Below are 18,424 nucleotides of genomic sequence, written 5' to 3'. Positions count from 1 at the left end.
AGAGGCCAAATAGACTCGGAAACATTCTGGCAACAGATGTACAATAATGAATGGACAGCACAAACGGACTTATGTTAAGTAGTAGTAGTAGTACCTCTCAGATTGGGATAAAAGATGCAAAAACATATTAGATGAAATAGCACCCTTACAAACAAGAACATCACGAAGGCATAACTTGATACAATGGTACAACAAAGAACTGAGAAAACTAAAAACACAATCCAGGAAGCTCAAACGAGCATGGAAAAAATTAAAAGATGCACAAACACTCAACGCATGGAAACAAACTCTAAGAAAATACAAAAACACAATAAGACAAGCCAAAAGGTCATACTACAAAACCAAAATAGGGCCTGACTACAAAGACACAAAAAAATTATACCAACTCGTGAACAAACTACTAGACACTACCGTGGTCACCGCAACCAACACAAATACACCATCTACAGACATACTTGCCAAATACTTCAATGAAAAAATTGTAAACCTACGCAACATGCTACCTCAAAACATCAACGACAACGAAAACTTCTTCGAGTGTATGGACCCAATCCCCAGCAAATACCCAGTGGACAGACTCTGGACAAGCTTTGCTCCCCTCACCGCTGAAACAGTCAACCAAGCGATTAATAGGTTCTTCAAGACTCACTGTAAATTGGATACCTGCCCCAGTCACCTATTAAAATCCGCTCCCCACCGCCTCATAGTAGACCTCACATCCCACTTAAACTACAGGCTTCAACATGGTCTCTTCCCAATGGAAAATGGCAACATCCTACTCACCACAATACCAAAAGATACCAAGAAAGAAAACAGACAATAGCACCAACTACCGACCAGTAGCATCAATCCCACTGGTAGTCAAACTGATGGAAAGTATGGTAACCAAACAACTTATTGACTACATAAACAAATTCACAATGCTACACGAATCACAATCAGGATTTTGCTCCAACCACAGCACCAAAACAGTACTAATTACTCTCTTAGCCAAATTCAAACAAGAAATAGCAACAGGCAAAAGCGTACTTCTCCTACAATTCGACATGTCTAATGCGTTCGACATGGTAAACCACAATATACTACTAAACATCCTAGAATACTTCGGGATTGATGGAAGTGTACTTAGCTGGATCAAGGGTTTCCTAACTACTAGAACATATCAAGTGAAATCAAACTCAAACATATCATCACCATGGAAAGCAGACTGCGGAGTACCCCAAGGATCACCACTATCACCGCTCCTTTTCAACCTAATGATAACCCCACTAGCCAAGTCCTTATCCAATCAAGGCCTTAACCCTTTCATATATGCAGATGATGTCACAATATACATCCCTTACAAACATGACCTAACAGAAATCACCAAAGAAATCAAACTCAGCTTGAACATCATGAACTCATGGGCGAATACATTTCAACTAAAACTGAACACAGAAAAAACACACTGTCTCATCCTCTCATCCCAATATAACACGAACAAACCCACCAACATAACCACCCCAGACTACACCCTCCCTATCTCAGACAGCCTGAAAATTCTCGGAGTTACAATCGACCGAAATCTCATACTAGAGAGCCAAGCAAAAGCTACAACAAAGAAAATGTTCCACTCTATGTGGAAACTCAAATGAGTGAAACCATTTTTCCCGAGGGAAATATTTTGCAACTTGGTACAATTATGGTACTAAGCCACCTAGACTACTGCAATGGAATTTATGCAGGATGCAAAGAACAAATCATAAAGAAACTCTAAACTGCCCAAAACACAGCAGCCAGGCTCATATTTGGAAAAACGAGATTCGAAAGCACAAAACCCTTACGAGAAAAATTACACTGACACCCAACCAAAGAACGTATTGCATTCAAAATCTGCACCCTCGTTCACAAAATCATATAAGGCAAAGCCCCGGGATACATGACAGACCTCATAGACCTGCCAATCAGAAACACATCAAGATCAACACAAACATACCTAAATCTCCACCACCCAAGCTGCAAAGGACTCAAATACAAATCAACCTATGCATCCAGCTTCTCCAATATAAGCACGCAATTATGGAACGCGCTACCAAGCGCCTTGAAAACAACATATGACCACCTAAACTTCCGGAAACTACTAAAAACTAACCTGTTCAAAAAGGCATACCCTAACGATCCAACTTAAATGCCTCAACCCTGCAACACAACAAAACCAAAGCTCGTACTGGACATCACTTAACTCTTCCTCCTTATGATTCCTCAATCCGTATATCGCACATGAACTTTACTCTACTACAACCTCACTCTGTATTTGTTCATACCGATACTGGCGATTGCCTCTACGGTACTATGTAAGCCACATTGAGCCTGCAAACAGGTGGGAAAATGTGGGATACAAATGCAACAAATAAATAAAAGGTTGAGTAGCTTTCATCAGTGGCGTTCCTAGGGGGGGGTGGTGGGGGCGGTCCGCCCCGGGTGCACGCCGCCTGGGGGGGGGTGCCATGCGCGCCTGTCCTCCGTTATTCCATGCTTCTTCTCTGCCCCGGAACAGGTTACTTCCTGTTCCGGGGCAGAGAAGAAGCATGGAACAACGGAGGACAGGCGCGCGCGGCACCCCCCCGGTGGCGTGCACCCGGCGGGGGGGTTCCTTTGCGGGGGTGTCCATTCGCCGGGGGGGTCCGCGCTGCATCGGGGGGGGGGGCGCTGCACCCGGGGGGCGGGGCGCATCGGCGATCCGCCCTGGGTGCCAGCCCCCCCAGGAACGCCACTGGCTTTCATATTATGAGCAGAAGGGAAACCTAAAAGATAGAGGTTTCTAGTGGTCCAAGAAAGAGAGAAGACAACCAAGTAGATCGAAACATCCCATAGAAAGCTGTAAAAACCATAATGGATACTTTGAATTGAAGTCTAGTCTCAATCGGTAACCAGTGTAATTATAATAAAAGAGATGTTATAGGCTCAGACTTATCAGCTGCAAAGATTTCTCTTATTGCAGAATTCTGTACTCTGTGGAGTTTAATTTTCAGAGCCTTTGAGCAACCGATATAAATGGAATTACAATAGTCCAATTGTAAAAAGGATTAATGATTGAACTATCAAACAGAAGATTTCCACCTGTGAAAACTTTCGAATAACTCGGAATGTTCTGAAAAGCTAAAAAGAATTCCTAACTACTTCACTAACTTAAGGACAATTGACTATCCACTTCTACGCCTAGAAGACTGAGGAACTGGGTTCGATTACTGCTGCTGCCTAACAATTGGGGCAGTGGGTTGAGATCCTGGGGAACTGGGTTCAATTCCCACCACAGCTCCTTAACCCTCCATTGCCCTGGGTACAAATAAGTACCTGTATATACTATGTAAACCAAAAACCTCAGAAAGGTAGTATATCAAGTCCTATTTCCTTTTCCCTATTTGAGATTCTACATGGAATGTTGCTAGTGGAGGAGTAGACTAGTGGTTAGTGCAGTAGACTTTGATCCTGGGGAACTGGGTTCAATTTTCACTGCAGCTCCTTAACCCTCCATTGCCCCAGGTACAAATAAGTACTTGTATATACTATGTAAACCGCTTTGAATGTAGTTGCAAAAAACACAGAAAGGTGGTATATTAAGTCCCATTTCCCTAGTTCAGATTCTACATGGAATGTTGCTAGTGGAGGAGTAGCCTAGTGGTTAGTGCAGTCTGGAACATCTGGAATGTTGCTACTATTTGAGATTCTGGAATGTTGCTATTACTTGAGATTCTACATGGAATGTTGCTACTATTTGAGGTTCTAGATGGAATGTTCCTACTATTAGAGATTCTACATGGAATGCTGCCAGTGGAGGAGTTGTCTAGTGGTTAGTGCAGCAGACTTTGACCCTGAGGAACGGGGGTTCAATTCCCACCACAGCTCCTTGTGACTCTGGGTAAGTCACCTAACCCTCCATTGCCCTGGGTACAAATAATACTTAGATTGTGAGCCCATTTGGGACAGGTACTTGTGTGTGAAACTGTCTATGTGTAGGTTCAAGGAGTATATCAAATACAATAAATAACTTTAGTTTAAGACTATCAATCTCTATAACAGGGTTATTATCTCTTATAAAAGTCAATGAGCCCATCCATAAAAACTTACTCTCTCCATCCCAAACCGAAACCTCTTGAGCATAAATCGTTCAGCACATTGTGTATTTCCTCTGTTCTGCCAGGACTTCATTTTTGGTGAAATGGTCTGGGCCAGTCATCCACTGCTTTTTTAATCAGACCCGAGAGGTGAAGCACAGCTGCTGACACAATAACCCAGGTCCCTGAGGAACTGGAGCAGTCCAGTGGCTTCCATCACTCCAGAGCATGGAAGTAAAGCCACTGACACCAGTGGAATGAGGGGTTAGGAACCATGCTGCTCAGGCTCCCCCTCTACACTGCGTGAAAACTGCAAATTTTACGTGGCACATTTTTGAGGGCTTTCCCACTTTTTGTTTTGCAGGTCACGCACTGTCACCATTAACATGCGGTACCTGCAGAGAGATAACATGTTTCTGCACCAACATATTACTACTACTACTACTACTATTTAGCATTTCTATAGCGCTACAGAGTGTACGCAGCGCTGCACAAACATAGAAGAAAGAACGTCTCTGCTCAAAGAGCTTACAATCTAATAGACAAAAAATAAAGTAAGCAAATCAAATCAATTAATATGTACAGGAAGGAGGAGAGGAGGGTAGGTGGAGGCGAGTGGAGGCAATGAGACCTAGTCACTAATAATTGGGATTAACAGTAAAATAACACATCTTAACAGTAGCCCACATTGATAACTTTCCCTCTTAATTAAAGAAAAAAGAAATGTCTCTAGTAATCACTGCTGTATGTAGTAAAAGTGAGCCAAGAATAAGACAATCAAGCCCTTGTGACATCACTGATGACATTGGTGCTTAGGCATTGGTGGAATGAGGCATTATGACATCACAATATCAGCCCTGGTTACCAGAGGCTGAAACTCTTCACACTAAGTGGGGGGAGGGGCAGTATCAATGTGGGCTACTGTTAAGATGTGTTATTTTACCACTAACGTGTGCTATTTTAGCACAAGTCCCATTTTATGCAATTACTACTACTACTACTACTACTATTTAGCATTTCTATAGCGCTACAAGGCGTACGCAGCGCTGCACAAACATAGAAGAAAGACAGTCCCTGCTCAAAGAGCTTACAATCTAATAGACAAAAAATAAATAAAGTAAGCAAATACCACACACAGATCAAAAGATAGTGCTCACTGATATTGAGCATTAGTTGCAGGCAGAAAAAAGTCATCATAGACTAAAAAAAAACCCATAAATTGTATCTTAGTGTTTTTGCAAGAATGAATCGTATGATTAGACAGCTCCTGATGTGGAAGCTTCAAATTAACTCATTACGTCATAACGGCGCTGCTTTAGATAGATGTCAGCACCAGCTGATTTAGGTGTCAGTTGACGCAGGAGGCAGTTTTTAGATTGACTATTAGGCATCACTAATGACATGTCAGTTACGGATTGGGTAACAATCCAGCTTATTTTCGAAAGTGATCGACACCCATCTTCCGACACAAATCGGGAGATGGGCGGCGATCTCCTGAATCCACCCAAATCGACATAATCGAAAGCCGATTTTGGGCAGCTTCAACTGCGTTCCGTCGCAGGGCCGGCAAAAGTTGAAAGGGGTCGTGTCGGCATGGTAGCAAAGGCGGGACATGGGCGGGATGGGGGCGTGTGTTGAGATGGCCGGCTTTGCCCGATAATAGAAAAAAGAAAGCCAGCCGTCAGGAGAATTTCGTCCGTTTTATTTGGACCCTTTTTTTTTTTGGTCCAAGTCCAAAAAAAGTGTCCCAACTGACCAGATGACCACCGGAGGGAAGCAGGGATCACCTCCCTTTACTTCCCCAGTGGTCACCACCCCCCTCCCACACACAAAAAAACAAAAATCAGACATTTTTAGCCAGCCTGTATGCCAGCCTCAAATGTCATACTCAGCTCCCTCACAGCAATATGCAAGTCCCTGGAGCAGTTTGTAGTGGGTGCAGTGCACAAGTGTAACAGGTAGGCAGACCCAGGCCCACCCCCCCCCCCCCTACCTGTTACACTTGTGCTGGTAAATGGGAGCTCCCAAAACCCACTGTACCCACATGTAGGTGCCCCCCTTCACCTCTTAGTACTATGGTAATACTGTAGAGTTGTGGGCAGTGGGTTTTGGAGGGGATTTGGGGGGCTCACAACACAAGGGAAGGGTGCTATGCACCTGGAAGCTAATTTTGTTTTTTTTATTAATCTTTTTAAGTGCCCCCTAGGGTGCCCGGTTGGTATCCTGCATGTCAGGGGGGCCAGTGCACTAGAAATGCTGACTCCTCCCACGCCCAAATGCCTTACATTTCGCCGGATTTGAGATGGCCGGCTCCGGTTTCCATTATGGCTGAAAATCGGAGTCGGCCATCTCATCTAATCCCGGCGAGCGATTTGGCCGGCGCCAAGCGTATTTCGAAAATACGCTTGGCTCTGCCCCTTCGCGGAGCCGGCCCCGAAGATGGCCGCCCATCGATTTGTCTGGCGTCGTTCGATTATACCCCTCAATATGTTTAAAATCTAACCCTGTCCTGTGCTGCTGATGTCAGTTGATGAGTTCTCCAGCATGACGGTAACACTATGAGGACATTGTGTCTATACATTGATTTTACAATACATAATGCAGACACGAAATTCAATGTGTCTTGATTGACTCATGCACTTAACCTCAGTAAAAACTCTTTTCACTCCAGTATTAGCTATAAACCTTCTGCTCAGTGTGCTGCTGCGGCTAGGAAAGCGAATAGAATGTTGGGTATTATTAGGAAAGGTATGGAAAACAGGTGTGAGGATGTTATAATGCCGTTGTATCGCTCCATGGTGCGACCACACCTTGAGTATTGTGTTCAATTCTGGTCGCCGCATCTCAAGAAAGATATAGTAGAATTGGAAAAGGTGCAGCGACGGGCGACTAAAATGATAGCGGGGATGGGACGACTTCCCTATGAAGAAAGACTAAGGAGGCTAGGGCTATACAGCTTGGAGAAGAGACGGCTGAGGGGAGACATGATAGAGGTATATAAAATAATGAGTGGAGTGGAACAGGTGGATGTGAAGCGTCTGTTCATGCTTTCCAAAAATACTAGGACTAGGGGGCATGCGATGAAACTACAGTGTAGTAAATTTAAAACAAATTGGAGAAAGTTTTTCTTCACCCAACGTGTAATTAAACTCTGGAATTCATTGTCGGAGAAAGTGGTGAAGGCGGTTAGCTTAGCAGAGTTTAAAAAGGGGTTGGACGGTTTCCTAAAGGACAAGTCCATAAACCGCTACTAAACGGACTTGGAAAAATCCAAAATCCCAGGAATAACATGTATAGAATGTTTGTACGTTTGGGAAACTTGCCAGGTGTCCTTGGCCTGGATTGGCTGCTGTCGTGGACAAGATGCTGGGCTCGATGGACCGTCTTTTCCCAGTATGGCATTACTTATGTACTTATGTACTTATCTTGCGGTATGGTTCCCTGAGGAAGAATACCGAAACAGGACCGTTGGAATCAACACGTAAGCTAGAGTTCACAATAGAAAGATAAGTTTGTCCGTTTATCTGAATTTTTGGACTCTATGAAAGACTGTGACAGACGAGGAGGTGATGCATGAACAGATGTAAAAATATTAAGAAGATACAATTTATGGGCGTTTTTTAGTCTATGATGACTTTTTTCTGCGTGCAACTGATGTTCATAAGCTGTTGCCGCAGTAGTTGAGACATAAGTACATAAGTACATAAGTACATAAGTAGTGCCATACTGGGAAAGACCAAAGGTCCATCTAGCCCAGCATCCTGTCACCGACAGTGGCCAATCCAGGTCAATCCTGGCACGCTCCCCAAACGTAAAAACATTCCAGACAAGTTATACCTAAAAATGCGGAATTTTTCCAAGTCCATTTAATAGCGGTCTATGGACTTGTCCTTTAGGAATCTATCTAACCCCTTTTTAAACTCCGTCAAGCTAACCGCCCGTACCACGTTCTCCGGCAACGAATTCCAGAGTCTAATTACACGTTGGGTGAAGAAAAATTTTCTCTGATTCGTTTTAAATTTACCACACTGTAGCTTCAACTCATGCCCTCTAGTCCTAGTATTTTTGGATAGCGTGAACAGTCGCTTCACATCCACCCGATCCATTCCACTCATTATTTATACACTTCTATCATATCTCCCCTCAGCCGTCTCTTCTCCAAGCTGAAAAGCCCTAGCCTTCTCAGCCTCTCTTCATAGGAAAGTCGTCCCATCCCCACTATCATTTTCGTCGCCCTTCGCTGTACCTTTTCCAATTCTACTATATCTTTTTTGAGATACGGAGACCAGTACTGAACACAATACTCCAGGTGCGGTCGCACCATGGAGCGATACAACGGCATTATAACATCCGCACACCTGGACTCCATACCCTTCCTAATAACACCCAACATTCTATTCGCTTTCCTAGCCGCAGCAGCACACTGAGCAGAAGGTTTCAGCGTATCATCGACGACGACACCCAGATCCCTTTCTTGATCCGTAACTCCTAACGCGGAACCTTGCAAGACGTAGCTATAATTCGGGTTCCTCTTACCCACATGCATCACTTTGCACTTGTCAACATTGAACTTCATCTGCCACTTGCACGCCCATTCTCCCAGTCTCGCAAGGTCCTCCTGTAATCGTTCACATTCCTCCTGCGACTTGACGACCCTGAATAATTTTGTGTCATCGGCGAATTTAATTACCTCACTAGTTATTCCCATCTCTAGGTCATTTATAAATACATTAAAAAGCAACGGACCCAGCACAGACCCCTGCGGGACCCCACTAACTACCCTCCTCCACTGAGAATACTGGCCACGCAATCCTACTCTCTGCTTCCTATCTTTCAACCAGTTTTTAATCCATAATAATACCCTACCTCCGATTCCATGACTCTGCAATTTCTTCAGGAGTCTTTCGTGCGGCACTTTGTCAAACGCCTTCTGAAAATCCAGATATACAATATCAACCGGCTCCCCATTGTCCACATGTTTGCTTACCCCCTCAAAAAAATGCATTAGATTGGTGAGGCAAGACTTCCCTTCACTAAATCCGTGCTGACTTTGTCTCATCAGTCCATGTTTTTGTATATGCTCTGCAATTTTATTCTTAATAATAGCCTCCACCATCTTGCCCGGCACCGACGTCAGACTCACCGGTCTATAATTTCCCGGATCTCCTCTGGAACCCTTCTTAAAAATCGGAGTAACATTGGCTACCCTCCAGTCTTCTGGTACTACACTCGATTTTAGGGACAGATTGCATATTTCTAACAGTAGCTCCGCAAGTTCATTTTTTAGTTCTATTAATACTCTGGGATGAATACCATCAGGTCCCGGTGATTTACTACTCTTCAGCTTGCTGAACTGACCCATTACATCCTCCAAGGTTACAGAGAATTTGTTTAGTTTCTCCGACTCCCCCGCTTCAAATATTCTTTCCAGCACCGGTGTCCCCCCCAAATCCTCCTCGGTGAAGACCGAAGCAAAGAATTCATTTAATTTCTCCGCTACGGCTTTGTCCTCCTTGATCGCCCCTTTAACACCATTTTTGTCCAGCGGCCCAACCGATTCTTTGGCCGGTTTCCTGCTTTTAATGTATCTAAAAAATTTTTTACTATGTATTTTTGCTTCCAACGCTAATTTCTTCTCAAAGTCCTTTTTTGCCCTCCTTATCTCCGCTTTGCATTTGGCTTGGCATTCCTTATGATCTATCCTGTTACTTTTCTCCCTGTTCAGTATAGACACTACGGAACTGCGAGTTTTGGTTTTTGAGGATATCTGCACCAGCATAACCACAACAAAAATCCTGGCAGCACAAGTCAAATACAACAGGTCAAAAGAAAATGTTGGCATGCAAGCGCCAACCCTGGCAGGAACTCAGAATACAGGAGTAACGTAGCGGCTGTCGCATCCTGGCAAGCCACGGTGAGAGCTGAGAGCTGGATTGGGTACAGTCTCTTGTATGCCCATGACCTAGATAACATTGCTATAACTGCATCGGACTTCCAAGAAACTATGCTAACCTGCATGAAAAGGCCGCCACGACCTAGATAACAGTGGCATAACTGCATCGGACTCATAAGTATATAAGTCTTGCCATACTGGTACAGACCAAAGGTCCATCAAGCCCAGCATCCTGTTTCCAACAGTGGCCAATCCAGGTCACAAGTACCTGGCAGAAACCCAAACAAATAGCAACATTCCATGTAGAACCCCAAAGAATAGTAAGATTCTAGAATCCTAAAGAGTAACAAGATTCCATGTAGAACCCCAAAGAACAGCAAGATTCTAGAATCCTAAAGAATAACACGATTCCATGTAGAGCTCCAAAGAGTAGCAACATTCCATTCAGAATCCCAAGTACATAAGTATTGCCATACTGGGAAAGACCAAAGGTCCATCAAGCCCAACATCCTGTTTCCAACAGTGGCCAATCCAGGTCACAAGTACCTGGCAAGATCCCAAAAAAGTGCAAAACATTTTATGCTGCTTATCCCAGAAATAGTGGATTTTCCCCAAGTCCATTTTAATAATGGTCTATGCACTCTTCCTTAAGGAAGCCATCCAAACTTGCGTTTCCCATAGTCCTAGTATTTTTGGAAAGAGTAAACAAGTGATTCACGTCTACCTGTTCCACTCCACTCAATATTTTACAGACCTCTATCATATCTCCCATCATTTGTCTTTTCTCCAAGCTGAAGAGCCTTAGCTACATTAGCCTTTCTTCATAGGAAAGTCGTCCCATCCCCTTTTCATCGCCCTTCTCTGTACCTTTTCTAATTCCACCATATCTTTTTTCAGATGCGGTGACCAGAATTGAACACAATATTCAAGGTGCGGTCTCACCATGGAGCGAAAAAAAGGCATTATAACGTCCTCATTTTTGTTTTCCATTCCTTTCCTAATAATACCTAACATTCTATTTGCTTTCTTTGCTGCTGCAACACACTGAGCAGAGGGTTTCAATGTATCATCAATGATGACACCTAGATCCTTTTCCTGGTTGGTGACTCTTCATGTCGAACCTTGCATTACGTAGCTATAGTTCAGCTTCCTCCTTCCCACATGCATCAGTTTGTACTTGCTCACATTAAACATCATCTGCCATTTGGATGCCCAGTCTCCCAATCTGCGAAAAATTTGTCTTGGATTTTGTCGGCGTGCCCACATGACCTCACTGCTAATTTTGCGAAAACAAAGGGCAACCCACGCATTCTCCTGCTCAGTGTGGCGTTGTTTCTCGTTGTGTGAGCATCACCCCGCACGTCTAGCCAAACAATTCCATATGGAATTAATTGCCTCGGTTTTCGTCGGTTTCGGATTTCGCCGATTGTTTTCGGACGGATTATCGACGAAAACCGAGGTATCACTGTATTCAGGATAAAATCAGAGGATTCACATATGGAAAGAGAATGGAAGCTAAACAAAACTTAGCGGTACTTGGTCTACAAGTCCAGTAATTGTGCAGACTCCTACGATCTGTGCTGCGATTCTGCCTAGACAGATCTGGATGGGTTGCAGTAGGCTTTGACAGTAATTCCAGTAGCTGAGTAGTAAGAGCAGTGTTGGACAAATGTCTACAGTCTGTGCCCCGATAATGGCAAGGATGGACCTTGTACGGTCTTTATTTGCTGCCCTCTATTATGTTACTATCAGGCTCATTTTCAAAACAGAAAAATGTCTAAAAAGTGACATAAAGCAGCATTTGCATGTTTTTCTCACAAAAACGTCCAAATCAGTATTTTCGAAATCTATTTTTAGACATTTTTCTTTGAAGTCCGTCAGAAGTGCGTCCAAATCTCAAGGGGGCATATCAGGGGCGTGTTAACGGCGGGACCTGGGCGTTCCTGAGACTTAGACCTTTTTCAGCCATAGTGGAAGAAAACAAAACTGTCCAGGACTAAAACTAAGATGTTTTGAGCTAGACCTGTTTTTATAACAAATAAGGCAGAAAAAGGTGCACTAAATGACCAGATGACCACTGGAGGGAATCCGGGATGACCTCCCCTTATTCTTCCAATGGTCACTAACCTCCTCCCACCCCAAAAAATATTTGTGATGAAAAACATTACTTGCCAGCCTCAGATGTTATCCTCAGGTCCATTAGAACAGCTTGCAGGTCCCTGGCGTAGTCTAGTGGTGGGTGCACACAGGTGGACTCAGGCTTCTACCTCCCCCTACCTGTTACATTTGTGGAGGAAACTGTGAGCCCTCCAAAACTCACCATAAACCCAATGTATTTATTTATTTTATTTTTGTTACATTTGTACCCCACGCTTTCCCACTCATGGCAGGCTCAATGCGGCTTACATGGGGCAATGGAGGGTTAAGTGACTTGCCCAGAGTCCCAAGGAGCTGCCTGTGCCTGTGCAGGACGTCAGACTCACAGAAACAGAAGCCTGTGCAGCCTTCTACATGGAATGTTGCTAGTGGAATAGCAACATTCTATGTAGAATGTCCAATAGTATCTATTTTATTTTTGTTACATTTGTACCCTGCGCTTTCCCACTCATGGCAGGCTCAATGCGGCTTACATGGGGCAATGGAGGGTTAAGTGACTTGCCCAGAGTCCCAAGGAGCTGCCTGTGCCTGTGCAGGACGTCAGACTCACAGAAACAGAAGCCTGCGCAGCCTTCTACATGGAATGTTGCTAGTGGAATAGCAACATTCCATGTCTATTTTATTTTTGTTACATTTGTACCCTGCGCTTTCCCACTCATGGCAGGCTCAATGTGGCTTACATGGGGCAATGGAGGGTTAAGTGACTTGCTCAGAGTCACAAGGAGCTGCCTGTGCCTGAAGTGGGAATCAAACTCAGTTCCTCAGTTCCCCAGGACCAGAGTCCACCACCCTAACCACTAGGCCACTCCTCCACATATAGGTGCCCCCTTCACCCCTAAGGGCTATGGTAGTGGTGTACAGTTGGGGGTAGTGGGTTTTGGGGGGGCTCAGCACACAAGGTAAGGGAGCAATGTGTACCTGGGAGCATTTTATGAAGTCCACTGCAGTGCCCCCAAGGGGGCCCTACTGCTGTCCTGGGATGTCAGGAGGACCAGTCTACTAAAAATTCTGGCTCCTCCTACATCCCAACGGCTTGATTTTGTGCATTTTGAACTGGGATGTTTTGGGGGTTTTTTTTTTTTCGAAAATGGACCAAAAAATAAAACATCCAAATCACAAAACCTTCTATTTTCGAAAACAAAAGATAAGTCTTTCTTTTTTGAAAATGACCTTCTTTGCTATTCAGATTTTGGACGTTTTTTGCAAAACGTCCAAAGTCAGACTTAGACATCAAATCGAAAAAGTCCCGCCACGTATGTTAGGTGGATGTGTTTTCTATAGAAAAAAAAAACGGTCAAAGAGAAGGGAGAGGGAAGCTGAAATGAAACACTCTTTAACTAAGAGGGCAGCGGGGCCCAGTATCGAGAGAGATTTCAAGCATGCTTAGGAAAAATCTAAAGCAATGACCAAGGCAAGGAATGAGATGACAAGAGTAGAACGTACAACCTACAGTTACACCTTCTGTACATTGTCCACTGACGCTGCCCTGCCCCACCCACATTACCACCACCAATGAGAGGAGACAGTGGAGCAATTTTTGCATACCTATTTCATGCTTTGCAATGCCCCTGGTATAGCACTGGCGTCTGCAGTGAAGCAGGTAAGAAGCAACTGGATCTTGGGTTCACCAACTGGTGCTTGTTTACCAATGACTACAGTGCTTAAATTTGTGACGAGAAGGTAGCATACTATCACAGAACTATGTAATAGTCCTAGAGGTGGTAACACAGGATTAATACTACCTCCATTCCATCTCTCCAGTGGTACTTGTGATGGTTTGAGATCGCTCCTGCAAAGAAAGGGTTAAGTGAAGAGCGTCAACTCTGAATTACCTTTCAGGACAGAAATGTGCTGCCGACTCTCCCCATCTGCCGGGTAGCTCCTGATCTCGATGTCTTCCCCGTCTTTCAGCTCCACCTTGTCGTATCCATACCAGCCAAGGAGTTCATTCATGGTACTCTCCGCAAAGTTCTGAAAGAGAGAGATCCTGGCATTAGCGATGATTCGAAGGGGAAGAGACCAACACATTCATCCAGTTCTCCCTGATGCCTGCCAGGTCCAGTCCCACCTCCTCCAGATGCTCAACTCTCATGTCACATGTCATTGAGCTGCAACGCATTTAAATCTCCAGATGACATGTATAATTAAGACAGACCTTCCGGGATTTGCAATTTGAAGGAAAATGAGGAACGCCATACATCAATCTTACAAACAAAACTGGCACCAGGAAATATTTCCAAAATAAGCGCAGCTCCAAAATTTAAATCTGCAATACTATCAAGAGTGCTGAGAATCTACTGAATTTCCCTTTGATCTTATTCCTAGGTCTCCTTTCCTTTTCTGTTCTAATATTATTTAAGCCCAATTTTACATATGTAGTTGAAGGAGAGAAAGAGACATCCAAGTCAAGACATTCGCAATTTGAAGTGTATTTCCTTTATATGGTACTTAGACCCCTCTAGTGCATCCCAGAATGCACTGGGCAGGGGCTAGGCACCGCCTTTTTGACAAGGGCGGTCGCAGAGGGAGGAAGGGGTACACATTGCTACTGCCATCCTGCCTCCGACTGTCAAAGGTATGTGGAGGGGTGGAAGGGCAGGGGTCACCAGACCACCACAGAGGTTTTTGGGTTGCAGGGGGGGTACCTTGGACCACCACAGAGGTTTTAAAGGTGTTGGGGGGGGGTCCACTGGACCACCATGGATATTTCGGTTGTGGGGGGACCCGGGGGGGGGGGGGTAAAAGGGCTGGCCAGTAACAAATTAACTGCATCGCTCAGAATTTACAGATTAAAACAGAAGTGGAAAAGTGGAAAAAAGTAAGGAGGAGGGGTTTTTCTTTGGGGGGAGGGGTCTCAGGGGTCCGACCATCCCTGGACAAACACATAAGAGCTATGACTACTGCACAGCTCTATGCCAGGAATGTCCTGACCCCTTTACCGACCAATGCTCAAAACAAACATCGTGCATATAATTTGCATGTCATTAGTGCTGAGCATTGGTTGGTAATTCCAGTGCTTTTACAGCACTGTTTCTTACAGCGCCGGAGGTTTGTGCATTGGGTCATCAGGGAGTACAAGGCCATAGCAGAGAGACACAGTAACACAGCAAATGACAGCAGATAAAGACCCGCATGGTAGAGAGTTGCACGGAGACAGAAATCTTACCCATCCCCGCCCATCCCTGCTGGAATCTTGCCCGTCCCCACCCATCCCCACTGGAATCTTTCTTACCCATCCCCATCCATCCCCGCAAAAGTTTAACCCATCCCAACCCGTCCCCGCAAGAATTTAACCCATCCCCGTAAGAATTTAATGGTACATAAAAGAAAATTCCAGTCAGCTCCCTCAGTCTCTCTCTGGATTTCAGCCACAGCACTGTAAGCAAGGAAGGAATGGAAGTTGAAACTTAGAACACTCTAGCGTGCACATGTAAAATTTGTCTCTGATTTACTGGCACTGTGTGCTGAGAGGTCACCACATGCACAGGCCAGTAGGTCAGGTGACATCCGATGCTCATGTCTGTGTCAGAGCTGAGGTCTGCGCATCAGCCTGGGAGCAAAGAGGATTAATTGTAACATAGTGACAGCAAATGAAGACCTGAACGATCCATCCAGTCTGCCCAATAGTCACACTCATTATCAATTCATGATTAAATCAACAAGTGTGATATTATATACTTGATTATGGTCTTTCTTTCGTGTTTCTGGAACATAGACCATAGAAGTCTATCTGGCCCTATCCCTATGTTCCAACTGCTGGAGTTGTCGTTGAAGCCCACTCCAGTCTATTCGTCTTCTCATTTTTGGGACACAGACTGTAAAAATCTATCCAGCACCGTCCTTATGTTCCAACCACTGAAGTTGCTGTCTAAGCCCTTTTGTAGCCCAACCAGAATGCCACGTATTAGACACAGACCATACAAGTCTGCCCGGTATCAGCCCTAGTTAATCACAGCCAGAGTCGCCATCTAAGCGTCACTTGACACATCCACACACATGCAGCCATTTAAGGTTAGGTTTTTTTATAACTTCCATTTTCTAATTAGGGATCCTCTGTGTTCATCCCACGCCTTTTTGAATTCCATCATCATCTGTGTCTACCACCTCCTTAATGGAAGACTTTCCACATTTGTGCTGTTAAAGCAAGGAGGAAGACGAGGAGGAGACAGCACTCAAAGCACTTGGTACTCGGTAGATGAGATGCTGGTGCAGTTTACACTTCCACAGGAACCCCGCAGAACTGCTTCCACCCTGCGGAAACCCCGTAGAACTGCTTCCGTCCCCGCGGGAATCCTGCGGGTTCCGCGGGATTCCCGCGAACCCCGTTCCCGTGCAGCTCTCTACCGCACGGTCTAACCATTCTTCCTAATAAGGTGAACAGAGCCACTCCCACCACTCTGTGTGGGCCCCAGCCACCCATGCTTAAACGCTAGTTGTCAAGTCTCCAGCATGTCAACCATATAGGCAGCCAAACATGATGGACTCAACCCCGAGTATTGCTGACAGTATTCAAGATGTCTTGTCTTCCTTTACCCCCCTAGCTGCACTTGCGGCACATGACAGTAAAGTGACCTACTACAACACTGGAGTTGCCGAAGCTCCACCTGTCTTTTGCCATTTGCGGGACACAGACCATAGAAGTCTCTCCAGCATCAGCCCCCAACGCTGAGGAAGATATAAGGGAGCTACCCATGCCAGCAATGGTATATAACGGCGATGATTCAGAGAAACAGATACAAATCTCAGTAAACCTGAAAGATGTAATTAGACCAAACTGAAGAGTAGCATATCACCTGAACTGGATGGTATACCCCAGATTTGTAACCAGATGGTGGATGTTTGGGCAGTCCAGTGGGTGAAATGGATGGACACAAGGCTCTCTTCCTCCCACTCCCCACCGCTCATGCCTGTTCCTTGCCCTTCCCCCACACCCCCACTCCTACCTCCACCAACCTTAAAAAAATAAATACCTTTGCTGGTAAGAATCCCACCAGCTGTAATTATTGTCTGCCCAACTCTCCCAGCCATCAGAAAAAGGTGGCCGTTAGCGGCTATTCTCCCAACACCCCACATATGCTCAGTTCTCGCACGTGAACTGAGCTTGCACGAGGAGCCACCATTAGTGGTTGAGAGCACAGATGCTGACTGCCACTGTGTTTTAATGGCCATGAGGTTTGGGCTAATGATGTCTTCAGCCAGTGGGCCTTTGGGGATCCCTGCTATCCACACCAATGATGCGCACCACTACTGGGTGGCCTGAGCTGCAAAAGGATGTGCCCATGCCCACCTAGGCCCACCTGTGGATACGCCCCTGGCATACACCTAAAGTACTGAAAGAACTCAAAATAGAAAATGCAAATCTACTGTTAATAATCTACACAACCTGTCATTAAAATCTTCTACAGTACTTGAAGACTGGAGGGAGGCCAACATAACACCAATTTTTAATAAGGGTTCCGGAATGATCCAGGAAAGCATAGAATAAGGAGCCTGACATCACTGCTTAGCGTTCTATCATAAAGAACAAAATTACTGAACACATAGGTTTAATTGAGCCTGCAAATAGGTGGGAAAATGTGGGATACAAATGCAACAAATAAATAAATTTTATTTTTATTTTATTTTTGTTACATTTGTACCCTGCGCTTTCCCACTCATGGCAGGCTCAATGCGGCTTACATGGGGCAATGGAGGGTTAAGTGACTTGCCCAGAGTCACAAGGAGCTGCCTGTGCCTGAAGTGGGAATCGGCCCTTGCAGATCACCAATGTGGCCGCGCAGGCTTCTGCTTCTGTGAGTCTGACGTGCAGGACGTCAGACTCACAGAAACAGAAGCCTGCGCAGCCTTCTACATGGAATGTTGCTAGTGGAATAGCAACATTCCATGTAGAATCTCCAATAGTAGCAACATTCCATGTAGAATCTCCAATAGTATCTATTTTATTTTTGTTACATTTGTACCCTGCGCTTTCCCACTCATGGCAGGCTCAATGCGGCTTACATGGGGCAATGGATGGTTAAGTGACTTGCCCAGAGCCACAAGGAGCTGCCTGTGCTTGAAGTGGGAATCCAACTCGGAATCCAACTCAGTTCTTCAGGACCAAAGTCCACCACCTCAACCTCTAGACCAGCCACTCCTCCACTGTTGCTACTATTTGAGATAAATAGAACAGAATCAACATAGATTTAAGAACAAAAGAACCTATGAGTAGCCCTACTGGGTCAGACCAATGGTCCATCTAGCCCAGTATCCTGTTTTCCAAACAGTGGCCAATCCAGGT

The 18,424-nt window shown here is 44.9% G+C and overlaps 1 protein-coding gene across 1 annotated transcript in view; it reads right to left on the bottom strand.

Annotated features, from left to right (window-relative positions):
* The window catches only part of LOC115458722 (sine oculis-binding protein homolog), a gene marked incomplete at its 3' end in the record, with an annotated part of 212,744 nt that overhangs the window by 171,595 nt on the left and 22,725 nt on the right, over positions 1–18,424 (bottom strand). Inside the window, exon 2 of the mRNA XM_030188545.1 lies at positions 13,977–14,115. Within this exon, the coding sequence (XP_030044405.1) occupies positions 13,977–14,115 (139 nt within the window). The remainder of the gene's footprint in view (positions 1–13,976; positions 14,116–18,424) is intronic.

Source organism: Microcaecilia unicolor, unplaced genomic scaffold (assembly GCF_901765095.1).
Source record: "Microcaecilia unicolor unplaced genomic scaffold, aMicUni1.1, whole genome shotgun sequence".
NCBI lineage: Eukaryota > Metazoa > Chordata > Amphibia > Gymnophiona > Siphonopidae > Microcaecilia > Microcaecilia unicolor.
Note: the sequence above shows the minus strand (reverse complement) of the source record. Positions and strands in the feature narration are given on the sequence as shown.